This window comes from Toxoplasma gondii, chromosome IV (genome assembly GCF_000006565.2).
Source record: "Toxoplasma gondii ME49 chromosome IV, whole genome shotgun sequence".
Classification (NCBI taxonomy): Eukaryota; Apicomplexa; class Conoidasida; order Eucoccidiorida; family Sarcocystidae; genus Toxoplasma; species Toxoplasma gondii.
Genome location: NC_031471.1, coordinates 941,010 through 955,006, shown reverse-complemented (window position 1 = coordinate 955,006; position 13,997 = coordinate 941,010). Strand labels below are relative to the sequence as shown.

The 13,997-nt window shown below is 55.3% G+C and overlaps 2 protein-coding genes across 2 annotated transcripts; both read left to right on the top strand.

Annotated features, from left to right (window-relative positions):
- The first annotated feature begins 4 nt into the window (after window positions 1–4).
- On the top strand, window positions 5–3,988 carry TGME49_319510 (hypothetical protein). Its single transcript, XM_002369787.2, has 2 exons — window positions 5–1,266; window positions 1,893–3,988. Exons 1-2 carry the CDS (start codon window positions 975–977, stop codon window positions 2,453–2,455), a joined length of 855 nt encoding a protein of 284 aa, XP_002369828.1. The 5' UTR covers window positions 5–974; the 3' UTR covers window positions 2,456–3,988.
- Window positions 3,989–4,224: 236 nt separating this feature from the next.
- On the top strand, window positions 4,225–13,791 carry TGME49_319520 (hypothetical protein). The gene is made up of 4 exons (XM_018782953.1): window positions 4,225–10,111; window positions 10,790–10,954; window positions 11,319–11,389; window positions 12,204–13,791. Exons 1-4 carry the CDS (start codon window positions 6,657–6,659, stop codon window positions 12,830–12,832), a joined length of 4,320 nt encoding a protein of 1,439 aa, XP_018638026.1. The 5' UTR covers window positions 4,225–6,656; the 3' UTR covers window positions 12,833–13,791.
- Window positions 13,792–13,997: the final 206 nt, after the last annotated feature.

Here is a 13,997-nt window from a genome sequence, read left to right as displayed (position 1 = left end):
GAGAGCGTGGAGATGCTCTCTGAGGCGAAAGAGCCGCAGAAAAGCTCCGGGAAACGCCCTTTCGTCGCTTGTCTCGCCGACAGCTGTCTCCCCAGCTCCGGACATGAAAAACAGCGTGGCGAGCACGGGAGAGGACGAGAGTCTTTCTGTCGGCCGTCAGGTGAAAGTCGAGGAGGCCTCTCATACACGCAGTGTGTGCATGCAGAGAGACAGAAAGCGTTGTGTGACGGTCGCGAACACAGGAGCGAAGAGTCCGAGAAACTCTCTTTGTCGAGAAAACTCAAGACGCAGACGGTGACTGTGCGTGGAAAATCGCGCCTCGACGAGTGCCGTTCTGCCGTTCCTCGGTGCGCGCGGAGGTAAAGAGAAATAGAGGCAGGAAATCGCTCTTCACTCGAAGGCCTATCGTCTCCAGTGCAACCTGTGAACGATTTTCTGGTGCTTCTTCGTTCGTCACTTTTGGCCGTCACGAATACAGCAGAAACCTGCGAATTCGTTTTTTCGTCAAATCCCTTCCCTCCTGTCAGCATCAAAGAAATGCAAGGCAAACAGCATTCGCGACGTCCCTCTGCCTCCATTATCACAGGACGAACATCTCTTTATTTCCTCTACACGTTCTTTTCTCAACGTTTCGTCGTCCTGCTCTCCTGACAGGTCGTCCTTCTCTTATGCTTGCCTTCGTGCCAGTTCATCCGGTTTCTCATTCCCTCCTTCCTGTCTCCTTTCGCGTCTTCGTCTCCTCGTCGTTCTGACGCTGTCTCTTCTCCCCTGTCTCTCGTCGTTGTCCTCATTCCAGGTTCCCCCTGTTTCTCCCCTCGCGTCGTGCTCTCCTTCCATCGCCGCTACTCTCCCTTCTCCTGTCCGTTCTCCCCTCTCGACGCGGGTCCCCTGTCTTCTCGCGTTCCTCCACTCTCCGTTCTCCTCTCTGTTCGCCGTCTTTTTCTCTTTTCGCGACTCTCTCCTCCTTCTTCGCCATGGGTGCAGGTCTCTCGTCTCACGCCGGCGCTGGAAAAAAGCCGAGAGCCGAGAGCCTCGGGGGAGAGAGACAGAACTCGCCTGCGAGCAGAGAACACGTTGTCTCTGCTGTTGTCAATGTCCCCTCTTCCTCGGGAATGAACCACGTTGTCCTTTTCGGAAGCGACTTCGTCAACAACTTTGCGGTTTTGCCCCCGCGCTCTGCTGGCGCCGCGTCTCCACCTGGCGCCGATCTACGCATGCAGACTTCTCTCAGCTCGCTCCCTCGCCAGGGCGACTCGTCTTTATCAGGTGGGGAGAGCCGGCTCGTTCGGGAGGTCTGTCGATCTGCCAGGAAATCCGCTCCTCTCCTCCACCCAGTCAAGTGCCACCTCCATGCATATACATACATATATATATACATACATATATATATTTATAATATATATATATATATATATATGTATGTATGTATCTGTATGCATGCGGAAGTGCCTGTAGTTCTGTTGAACGTGTGTGTCGGTCTCAGAAGGCGAAGTTCGTGAGAGACCAAGTCACCTTGTCGGAAGCTGAAAAGTGAAGGAACATTGCATGCACGCGGCTCGAGCCGTAAAATCCCAGCAAGCCAAAAAGACGCCCGGCTCTACACTCTGCGCTCTTCCACAAGCCTCGGCGTATATATTCTGTTCTGTTTTCTTTTTGCGCATCATGTATATATACATATATACTATATATTATATATTATATAATATATATATATATATTATTTTATATATATATATATATGTATTATATGTATGCATTATTTATTTATATGTATCGACATACAGGCATGTGTCTGTGAATCTTCTCCAACGTGGAGTTCGTGGGCTGTGTCGACTGCGTATTTTCTTTTTTCAGCGTTTTCGCTTGTTTCGGTGTCGACTTTTTTTCTGCAGGCGAGCCTTCGGCTCCGACCGTGAGCAACGAGGGAACTGTGGCCGCTGGGCAGGCCGCGCGGGGAGAGTCTCTCTTCGTCGCGGAGGCGAGAGGAGACAGTCGACCGGTTGGCGAGGGCGACGCCACAGGCGAGGCTTGGGTCGCATCCCGCGTGCTTGAACAGAAAAAGGAGTTCTTTGCAGACATGCGAAGGCACTTGAAATCTGCCCTTGTCGAGCAAATGGATGTTCTAAAGCAAGGCTTGCGAGCATGTCCCTTGACAGCTGCTGCGGCCTCCGTGGCGTCTGCCACCGCCGAGGCTTCTCTCCGTCAAGTCGCGAAGGCTCTTCCAGAAGACTCAACGGTGTCTCCTTTCGACGACCAGCCGGACGCGCGCGACTTTCAGCGTCCTGTGTGTCACGATGAACAACTCGCAGTGCTGCGGTGCTACAACAGACAGAGCATGCGGAGAGAAAGCGAAGGGAACGCAGACTACCTTTCTTGCCACAGCATGGTCGCCGATCTGCGCGCATGCAGCGAGCGCGCCACGCAGCTCGGACCCCTCGTTCGACCTCAGAACTAAGGTCTTGTCTTCTCTGGAGTCTGCTTCTCGCATGTTTGTCTTCTTTTTGGTCTGTGTCGCTCAGTTCGCTTCGTGAGTGTGAGTCGTGAGGTCGAAAAAGTCCAGAGGCAGAACCTTCGCTGTTCCCGGTTAGGTACAAACTTTTTCATGTGTGTCTTTCGCATGCTGCCGCGACGTTTCTTTGCATGGGAGTTGGGGTGCAAGTTGTGGTGAGTCACCGCCTTCTTTCCAGATGTCTGCCCTGAGTTTCCCTGTCGGTGTGAGACTTTCTCTGGGGGCTCTACTTCTCGCTGGCTCGGCGAGCGGCTCATCGGTTCGCTGCTCTTGAATCCAAATGTCACCTCGCGTGTATCTGTCTGGACGGTCTCTCCCAAGCCGTCTTGCTGCCCTCGAGGCTGTTCCTCTTTGGATGCTCGTTTTCATCCTCATCACGTTTACTTTTTCGGAGTAGACAGAAGGGCGTCAATGAGAACTTGTTTTCTACCAGTAGTGTCCCGAGATCGGTGTGAGCGCCTGTCCCTAGATCGGTGTGAGCGCTCCTCACTTATGTGCGTTTCGCGCCGTCGGCCGAGAAAGCATTTTCGTCTTCGCTGCATACGAAGCTCGAGTCCATACGAGAACGAAGAGTGAGTCTGCTCAGCAGGCGACATGCGGGAGCATTCATGCTGCTTTGGTTTCGTTGTTCGACGGCGCAGTCTTTACATCCGTGTCACGACGTCGCACTCGCTGAAAAGCGAATCGAAGAAAAAGAGCGAGAGGCGCGAGAGAACTTTCGATTCTAGCCTTAACCGTCCCTGCACAGCCTCTCTCGCGACCTCTTTCTGTCTTCTCACAAAGCAGTTTCTACCCTCACTGCAGATCGTCGACAAAGTGCCACCCGCCTCGTGATGTTCTCAGAGGATCGAAGCCTGCTGAAGAGGCGTTCGAGTGGCGTTTCTGTGTGTGTAGGAGAGAAGCACAGTTTCGTCTTCACGTTTCCACTCGTTTTCACAGTTCCACTCCGTCCCTTCTTGTGACGTTTTCTTCAAGAGCGACCAGGAGAACACTTGCGCCGCTGAAGCGGAGGTTCACACTCTCGCATCTCAGTGACAGCCGTGCTGTGCAAACCAGTCGACAGCGACATCCTCAAGATGGAGTCGTGGAAAGAGACTTGACGAAGAAGACGTACTCCCGCTCGACCGCAAATACACATTTTCAGTCCTCTCTCTGTGCGGTTTCCTCTCGGTACAAGCTTTCGTCAGAGAGACGCGTGCAGCTTACAAATGATCGTGTGTCAGGGACAACAGCGGGTACACTCTAGATAGAAGAGGCAAGTGTATGCAAAGACTCGTTCTACTGTTACTGCGTCAGCAACGAAGTTATTCATGTCTCTTCGCCGGTCACAAAGGTGCCAGCTGCGTATACGTGGACGGTGAAACACACACCGTTGAGGGGATTTGTGGTGCCGAGTGTGGAAGCTGGAACTCCTGAACTGGGCAAAGAGCCTCGACTGCGGTTCGAGTTATAGCTCGGTCAACTCGTGGCGTCTGCAGAACTCTTAGTGATGCAGCTAGGGGAACTGAAGAATTGCACAGCGCTGCACTGTGAGTTGGTGCCGACGCTCGTACACGGCAGATTACGCGAGTGGCTCCGGCAGAAAAGCGTCTGGACAGGGGTTGCAGACAGTAACGAATCGTTTCACTCGATCCCAGGACACGGGAGAGAATGCAGAGCAGCTGGAGTGACTCTGTATTTACTGCGCTTTCGACCTCGCAGCAGCTTCGCCCTGCTGACTTTCGTGAAGGCCAACGACGGCGACAACTTGTCAGCGTAGTGTGATGGACGTTAAGTTGGACAGAGACCATCCGGATTCTGAGGAGCAGCGTGCAGCAAAGGTCACTTAGTTTAGGGCGCCGAATGCAGAGGTCACCCAGATTGGCACTCGTATAAGACGGATCTACTTCAATTTACATCACCACAGTCAAGCGAAGGTAGGTCCACCTCGATTTCCGCAGGAAAACAAAGAAGAGAAGACGTCAGTTCTCGTCAATCGAGTGCTGGTCTTTGCTGCCTCCTGCGTGCGTCTGAGTTTCGAAAGTCTTTTCGTTGCGCTTTCTGGAAATTCCTTCTTCCACGGAGATTGCAGGGGAACTATGACAAGTGGAAAAAACACACCTCTTTTCGTCCGCGTTCTTCGCCTTTTTTTGCCACTCTCCCACAAAAGACAAGACGCCAGAAGTGCCAGGTGACTGCGAGGCAGGCGAAGCAGTGAGGAAAAAAGGACGAGGAGCGGCAGAATCGAGGAGGCCGAGAGACCGCGACAAAAACGGAGACACGACATACGCAGAAGAGGCAGGACAGGGAACAGAACTCCTGGACGATAAACCGGGGCAGAGGCAAGGCAGGACAAAGCAGACCGAGAGGGAAAACATGCTCGAGATGTCAACAAGCGTGCAACGGCGACTGGAGAGCAACTGAAGGTAGAGTCCCTGTTACACACAGTGTCAACTGCGATACGGCATCCTCGAGTCGAATTCTCGTTTTATTTTGCCAGGCATTAACAACGGGAAAAACAGGCAGAGAAAATACGCCGCGAGGACGCACGAGGAAGACCAGCGGGCAGCGAGACTTCTCCTCGGCGAGTTGAAGAAAGGGAGGAGATTTGGGCGCAGACCAATCTGCACTTGTTTCTCATCACAACCTCCCGAAGTTGTGCCGGCACTCTCGGGCCCCTCACGCTCGCGAGACGCTTTTGCTCGTTTCTCCCCTCTTCAAATTGCACCCTTTTCCACTCTGCACCATTGACTTTTCGCTTGAACGCGTGCGGAACGCAAGCAGAAAAAGAAAACAACGTGGGCGTCCAGATTGTGGTCTGCCATTTCCAGTCTAGCAGTGGCGACCCCGTGAGTCTCGTGCAAGGAGTCTCCCCCCGCCAGGACGGTGCAGAGAGAGAGCTGCTTCGGATTCAGGAAGTGTGTACGCTTTTCATTGGCTGCAATTTTCTTTCTTTGAACAAGTAAAAACGTTTGTGGTCCACTTCACTGGAGAAGAGAGCGCGCCGACCTTTAGGACCTTCTCGTCGACTGCTTGTCCGTGACATGCGCTCGGTTGCACGACTTCTCTGGGCCTCGAGGCAGCAGCTCGCCATCTCCGGGTCTGCAAGAACAGACAAGAACACAGAGAAATTTCCGCCGGTGCACGTTCTGTCTTCAATTCCCCTTTTTTCTTTCATTCCACTTTTCCCGGTGTCTCTGCTCCTTTCCATCCACTGGATGTCCTGCTCTCGACTTCGCCCGCCACCAGTGTGCGACTGCAGAGTGGCAGATGTCTCAACCTTCTTTCAGAGACTTTGAAGCCTTGTTGCATTTTTGGGCGCTGGAGTTCAACGGAACAAAGTGAGAGCCTTGAAATCCGTTTCAAGTCATCGCCTCTAGTGGACTGAAGCGGCGGTTTCTTTCAAGCTCGAAAGGGCAGTTGGAGTCTCTCCCGAGCGCCCTACTCGCCTCCTGTGTCCCCTCGCCGCACTAGCCGCGGTGCCACTACGTCCAGGGCGCTGCGCCTGTCCCCCGTGTGTGTGCTTCCGCGGTCGCGGTTGGGACCCGTGAGGCTCCAAAAGGTACTAGGGAAACTCCCCGCTTTTTAGCGTCTTTCTCGCCACAGCTGTCTCCTGCGCTGCTCGCTGCTGGCGCCCGATCCATCGCTGAGTTTTCAGCCGCGCTCGAAAGAAACCGAGCAGTGTTTTGTTCCGCCTTCCTCTCCGCGGAGCCTCTTGTCGAGTTCAGGCTTCGGGTGCGCCTTCACTGGAAGGAGAACAAGAAGACTGACGAACCACGAAGGAAGAAAAGAGAGAGAGCGAGCCCAGAGGCAGGAGCACGAAGGAAGAGAGAGGTGAAGGAGAAGGAGCAGAGCTTGCGGAGGTGAACTGGAAGAGCAGAGAGACTGGAAGACAAACCAGACGAGCGCTCGCGATAGAAAGCTTGGTGGTCTCACGAAAGCGAGAGTCGGAAATCGAGATCGCGAGACAGAGGGAGAGAAAGAAAAATCGCCGCAGAGAGAGGCATCTACTTTCTTGCGTTCTTCTTACTGCTGTACTTCCGAAAAGTCTTTCTCGTCTTTCCCCGTCGTTTCATTCCTCACCTTCGGGGGTGCCTGCGCTCTTCATAGGAGCAAGTTGAACAGAGGCTGTCCTCGGCCCGACGCACCCTGTCCACTGGGAATCAAGATGGCAAATGCGCTGGAGCCGACGGGAGGAATTTCACCTGTAAACGCGCACAAAGCCGAAGAGTGCGTAGTGCAGAAAGAGTTTTCATCTCTCCCTCGGAAGACTGGGGAGACTGACAATTCAGCGGCCGAACCACCATTGGCAACAACACTCGGCTGCGCTCTTCAGAGGTCTTCGACTTCTCCCCACTGTGGGCTTTCTGCTTCTTCTCCTTCCCCCGCTCTGCCCTCTTCTTCTCCTTCGTCACCTGCGACCTCCTCTCTCTCGTCAGTCTCATCTGTCTCTTCGTCTTCTTCCCTCTTCGCCGACCCGGTTCCGCGCCGCCCTCGGACTTCTCCTCTGGAGTGTCCTGGCGCTCCTCCAGGCTCGCTCAAGTGCTCTGAAGCTTCGACCTCTTCTCCGAACTCTTCAAGGCCAGTGCGGAGGACTCGTGGAGCCTTGTCGGAAGCTGCTTCTCCGTCCTCGGCTGCGACTCTCTGCGCCGCTTCCTCCCACCTGACAGCGCCGGCGCGAGAGGCCCCTCCTCCTTCCCAGGCGTCTCTGCCTCTCTGCGCCGTCTCCCTTGCCTCGGAGAGGAGCCCCAGCGTCTCGCAGGCGCCCGAAGCGTCTGCAGAGGCGCCGTCGCCGTCGATGCCCCCCTCGCGCCTTTCGTCTCCCTCGGTGTCCTCCGCTTCTCAGAACACAGCGGCGAAGAGACGCAGAATCCAGCCAAGCCCCGAATGCCCTTCTCTGATTCCAAAAGAGGACCTCTCGCTCCCTCCTGCTTCCATATCTTCTTCTCTTCCACTTCCGCCGGCCGAAGAGGAGCCGCAGGCGCCGAAGCTTGCAAGCGCGAGCACTGGTGCTGACGAAGCGGGAGACGCGAAAGGTGCGAGACAGGCGAAGAATGACGCGACTGGAATGAACGCCCCAGCGGGTCGCGCCTCCGTTCTGCTGCCCTCTCCAGCCTCGTCGCCTCCTCTGTCTGCTGCTGTTCTCGCTCCCAAGGTCTCAATTGTCTCCAGGTCTTCTCGCCACCAGTCCTGGATCGGCACCTGCGCCGAGGAAAACGCTGGGGCTCTAAAAACGGAGACAGCGCCCGGGCCTGGAACGAGCGCTGAAACCGTCCCTCCGATCGGTGGCCTCCTCGACGCGGCTACAGAGCGTCTCGCTCGCAGTCGCGCAGAGCAGAAAGACGAAAGAGACGGAGAGGCCCAAGGCCGCAAGATGGTCGACGAAGAAACAACGCAGCACTTTCTCCTCCAGCTTCGAGAGCAGATCCTCGGCGCCACCTCGGTCTCACGAAGTCCTTCGAGTCTCCCCACGGCTGCCTCTGAACCGTCGGCCCCGCAGGCCAGTGCTCCAGTGGAGGGCGCACTCGCCCAAGCAGTGGAGACACGCGGCGCATGCGGCGAAGAAGCGAGGAAGCCTGAGGTCGAAGAGCCCCTCAGGCTGCAGGCGAGCCGGCGGAGCGCTGACGACGACGTCGCTGCTTCCCCACAAGAGCCACCCTTCCTGACTGTGGCGCAGCTGCTCCAGGAACTCGCCAAACGCCAGCACGAGGCCTCAGGGTCCACCTCACACCAGACCCGAGAGCCTTCGCGTCCGGTCTGTCTCCCGCCTCAGCTGCAGGCTCCAGCCGCGGAGAGCCGCGCGGCTCCTTTGCGTCTAGGAGCTGAAATCTCTCATGAGAGAGAACATGCAGAAAGCGCGACAAGGAGCTCACCTGCGCTGCCCTCGAGATCTCTCCTTCAGGCCTGCCCTGGGACCACAGGAGGTTCAATCGGAGGCGTCGAAGGAGTGCCAGGTGCAGCGGGCGCCTCAGGGGCCAGTTTAGAGACTCCTGGGGCCTTCAGCAGACTCCCTCTGGATGCAAAAAGCTCCGCAGCTGAGGGGGAAGCTCAAGCGCAGCCATTAGCTCACCAGGGTCCTTTTCCAGCCCAACCATGGCATTCAGGCAATCCAACAAGCGCAGCCAAAGCTCTCTCAACGGGAGGAGAGAGTTGGGCTTTGAGTCCGACTCTCGACAATCTCCGGCTGAATGTCAAGAGAGCGTCGACTGCAATTCATGGAACCGAGTACAGCGGCAGTGACAGATTCTCGCGTCTGGTGCAGGGCGCACAGGGGAGCGGTACACAGCTGACCCTGGACACCGGAAGTGTCTCCACGGAGGAGACACTTCAGGAGATCGAGAGAGAGGCGCGCCGCTCTTTGGTGCGCGAGCCTTTGAACAAAGCCACTGCTGCAGGACCGCCGCAGGCAAGTATTCGTCCGGCCTCCACGTCGAGTCAGGGCTCCAAAGTCAGCGGCGCGGGAGGGGCGCACGCAGGCCGGAAAGGCGAAGGAGGCCGCGGTGGGAAGAAGGAAACCGGAGGCGAAGAAGGGGACAGAGGCCAGCAGAAGGGCCGAGGCTGTTGCAGGAAGGGACATCGAGACGAAGGCGAGGGCGACAAGCGCGGGAGGGCCCCGGGCAGAGACAGCAAACGAGAGAGTTCGGAACGAAGCAGGCCGGGAGAAGGCGCCTGCAGTGCAATGTCGCCTGGTCAGGCAAATGCGGAGGGGGAAGAATCGCGGCTGCAGGTTGGAGAAACGAAGAAGGAGAAGGCATCGCGTCTGGCTTCAAGGCCAGGTGTCTCCGGGGCTCCATACGCTTCCACGCGGCCTCGGGGATCCTCGAAGACGCAGCCTAAGAAGGAACTTCACCACACGCCTGCCGCTGCTACTGACTCACTGCCTCCTCGCTGTTCTCGCGGGGCAGCGTCCGATGGTCTTTCGACAAAGGCTGGGACCGACAAGCAAGACGCGGCCTGTGAGGTGTCTCCGCAAGCGTTTCCGTGCTGCCGCAGAAGGCTCTTCTGCCTGCATGACATCGTTGGGCTCTTCGCAGGCGGCGCGGGGGTTCCCAGTGAGAAGCTTCTCGGAGACGCGCCTCCTTTGTTTCCCCACACGGCGGTCATGGCTGCGACGCTGAGCCAGCCGCGTAGTGCCCCTACCGCCTCGAGTGCTCTGCTCCACGCTTTGAGGAGTCTTGCTTCTCCTGTGGAGGCAAAGCCTGAGCGGCAAGGGTGCGAAGACGCGAAGAGACCTGGAGGAGTCCAGATGGCGCATGCGACGCATCTGGTTCCTCGCGACTTTGTCGCTTTGAACGAACGCAGAAAGGGAGAGATGCGGAGTCCGAAGCTCGTGGACCTGCTGCATGCAGGACACTCCGGAGACGGCGAGGAGTCGGCGAGAGAGAATAGAGCCGTGCGTCGTCCAAGTGAGGGGGAAAAGACGCGACGAACAGAGGCAGAACTAGAGGCGCAGAGGGACAAATTCGAAGGGAATGCACCCGAAGGCGAGACGAGATGCGACTCCGACAGCGACGACTGGGAAGACGAGTTCTCAGTCGCTTGGTTAGATTCGGACGACGAAGCAGAGCGGCCTCTTGAGACACTCCGGGCAGACGTCTGCGGTGGACTGAGAACCTTTTTCTAGTAAGGGCGCGCCACAGCCACTCCGCTCGTCTCTTCTCGCTCTCCACTGCTCCGTGTTTCCTCTCTTCTGCGTCTGCGCCTTTTTCTCGAGGTGTAGTGACCCCCTTTGAGAGACTGCGCGAACATGCGTTTTGCTAAACAAACCTCGACGACGTCTGCGCGTTTTCTGTCTGGTTCTCGTTCTTTCTTCCCTTTTCCTCACGCTCGAGTAGCCGCCTGCCCTGTGCAACGTTCGTCGCTGCCAAACGTCGTTTGTTGCTGGTGTCGCCGCCGCAACTGCTGTGAAGACTGAAGGGGAGAGAATCTGAGATTCGCAACTGATCCTGCGTCTCTCACCAGCGGTGGAAACCGTAGTGGTTTTCGGGTGCCACAACACCGGCGGAGGTCTATGTTTCTTCTTCAACGCTGTCCTTCCTTTTCTCACAGAATGTCACTCGGTCTAAAGGGAAGCAACGCAGACCATAAAAAAGTGAGAAATGAAAGTAGCGAGAAGTCGAAAGGATGTCGAGAATTACTTAGGAGCCAAAGGAGGCTCCAGAAGGAGATGGCGCCCTTCATCCTTTCCTCTCTCAGGACGCCAAAGCTGCTCACCTATGCTGTATGTGCCCCGCATGCGACAGCGCTTGGGCTCATCCTCATGGCCTCTCCTTTCTCCTGTTCGTTGCTTTTTTTCTCCAGTTTTCTGCATGAAGCCGTTGAAGCCCTGCGGCCGCAGCTCCTGCAAGCGTATCGCGATCACTTCGCTTTCCTCAGTTCGGCCACCAAAGTCTCTCACCTTCGCAACTACGAGGCGATTCTCAGTCGGTTAAAGCGACGCAGTCCTTGCCGATGGACGCGACTCAAGTATGCCTTCCAAAAGCAGTCCCGCCTTTGAAAGGGTCAATCCTTTGAGATGCCCAGTGCTTCAGAAAAGCAGGAGGAAAGACTGTGCGAGTCATCTTGTCCGGCTCCCAAGTCTTCGCACGTTGCGTAGAATTCTTCAGGAAACTCAGATCGGTTCTCGGCGCCTTCGATAGTGTTCGCATTTTGCTCCGTTTCTGCTCTCCAAGGCACCACCTCCTTCTTACCCAGGAACATTTTCCTTTCCTTCGTTTTCTCTCCTGTCACTCTTTCGTCGTTCGCCGCGTGACGCACAGCCCTCTTGTGCATCTGGTTTGTTCGCTTCCTGGTTTTTCCTGTCTGCGTCGGGTGTGTTGCTTGCCTCCAGCATTCAGATGACCTTTGCGGAGTTGGAAGCGCTGAGAGAGCTGCACAGCCATCGACAATCTACATGCAAAGGTAAGCGCTCCTTACCGAGTCCAGCGCGTTGACAGGAGACGATCCAAGTGGGGGTTCCTGTCGATCCCTCGATTCTTCACTTCGAAGGAACGCAGTTTGATTAGAAGCGAAAAAATCAAGGCATCTGGGAGGTGGCTTCTTCAAGCATCACCTGTGGACAGTTCCACGCCAGACCTGGACTTCTCATGGACAGAACTCCGCATTTCTGAAATTCGCTTCGACGCCATCTTTACACAGTTCAGCAATTCTTTTTTGGCGAATCTTCATCTCTTCGTACTTATATATATATATATATATATGGATATATATATATATATATGTATATATGTGCATAGTATATGTATGAATACATGTGTATATATTCATAAATGTGAGATTCGCAAGTCGAGACGGAGAGGTAGGTGAACAGGTCTTGAATGGGTGAGGTCTCGAGTTTCGGTTCAGACAGGGCAGCCTCTGTCGCTCTTTTCATGCCTCTGTCTGTGTCTCTTTGGCTGCTGGAAAGCTTCAGACGGAGACAAGGAGACAAAAGCTAAGGGGAGGGACATCTCGACAAACCTTTCTCTGAACAGGTTCCCTCTGTTGACCCGGTCACATGCAGTGCGTTTCTATTGAGAACCTTTTTGCATAACTCCGGGGTCAGAGTGTGTCTCCCGTTTTTCTTTTGTTCGGGTGATTCGACGTCCTTTCGGAAAAGGTCGGAGAATCTCGTACGGCCTTCGCTACGTATCCACCGACGCATGCTCACCTGGCGTCTTCTGAGCGGCTTCGTCAGCGATCGTTTCCTCTCTCTCTGCATGTCTTGATTTGTCAGCTCTGTTAGGGCATGCAGCTCTGTCGACGCTGTTCTCTCCTCTGTCTTCTGGTCCATTCCCGGGAGAGAGACCTGCTTGCGTCGACGCCTGCTTGCTCCCTTTTTCTGGTTTCTTCCCTTCTCCCTCCGCTCTCGCAGCGTGTACATTCTCGCCTTTCTCTCTGTCCACGCCGGGCTCCTCTTCGAGTCCTGCGCCTCAGACGGCCGCCTCCGCTTCTCGCCTCGCCTCGTCTGCCTCTTCTGCCTCTGCTGCCTCCGCTGCAAAGACCTTTCTGGCCTCTCCAGCCTCTCGTCAACCGACCGGCGCCTCTGCTGGCGACTTGGCCGCAGGTGCTCCAGCGAAGGATTTGGAGAAGCTCCAGGAGGCCGAGCGTCAAAGCAGTTTGGCGGCTCTCAGGAGCCTCGCCGCGACCCTCAAGGCCGCAGCCGCGGCGAGCCTGCAGGGCCTTGCACCCCGCGTCTCCGCCTCGGGGGCCACTGATCCCGATGCGGACGGAACCGTGGCGCCTCTCCCAGGCGAGATGGCGCCCAAGAAGGAGAAGAAAGGACAGTTCATCGCCCTCGCGTCGGCGCACGCACCCGCTACTCAGTCAGAGAAGGAGTGCAAGCCTGCTGTCATGGGGAGTTAGGCCGACTCGTCAGCAGTCTCTTCGATCCGCCAAGAGCAGGTGGATGGTCCTTGGCGAACGAGACACCAGCAGGACGAACATATGCGAGACCTCAAACGAGGCCGCCTCGCACTGAGGAAGGCTTCAAACGTCACACTGGATCCTTCTGACTGCGCAGTTACGACCGGCGATAGAAACGCAGATCATCTACTGTGAAACCTCGTGTGACGGGAGAAGGAACGAGAAACGCAAGCCGCGGAGAGAGAGCCCTCTTCCTAGGGGTTGCCAGCGAGGCGTCTCTGGCGACAACCACAGAAATCCTGGACTTCCCCCAAAAAACAAACAACAACATACTCTGTTTCAACTCTCCTTGTCAACCGCATGAAACAAACCGAAAGCTCAACGTCTAGAACCGTGAAGCCGTTATCTTCCCATCTCTCTGCAGACCTTATAGATGTACACCCATGTTTGACAGAGTAGAATAAAAACTTTCCATTTTCATATAATCCTACGTACGTATATGTTCCTTAATGTTCCATTGAATATTCGAAAGGCCTTTGTGGTTCATACATGTGTAAGTGTATATTTGTGTGTACGTTTCCACAGTTGCCGTGAATGATGAATCAAGTCTTTCATATATAGCATGTTTCAAGACAAATATCCTTGTCTACGTCGTAAACATGAGTGCTTTCGATTCATATTCCCGGTACTTCGTTTTAGCGTTTTATCGACTCTATTTCCTGGTCAGTGTGCGTGTGTCTTTGTGCGTTTCCCCTCTGCGTGGTTTTTGCCGCTCGTTCACTTCTCCAGTCACGATTTCTGCTGGACGCATCCAAAATTTCGCAAAGTCGAAGAGGAACACCGACGATACTCTCACGTGGTTGTGTTTGAGGCCCCATTATTTTCTGTTTTTCCGGCTGATGAAAAAAACGCGACCTCTGTGCCGGGTCAAGCTTTGTGCGCGTGCAGCTACATTTCACCCACTTACGACAAAAACGCGTTTCCTCCTGTAAATTTGCCCCTCCCGTTTCGTCAAAACGCAGGCGCGTCCTCTTTTGGGGACATGCGCAACACAGAACGCCCTTTTGGTAGTCCCTCGCTAAAAGCGTTGACAGAACGTAAATGCACAAAATCATTCACACCTTGTGTAGATCTATCTCTCTACCTCCCTGTATATATATATATA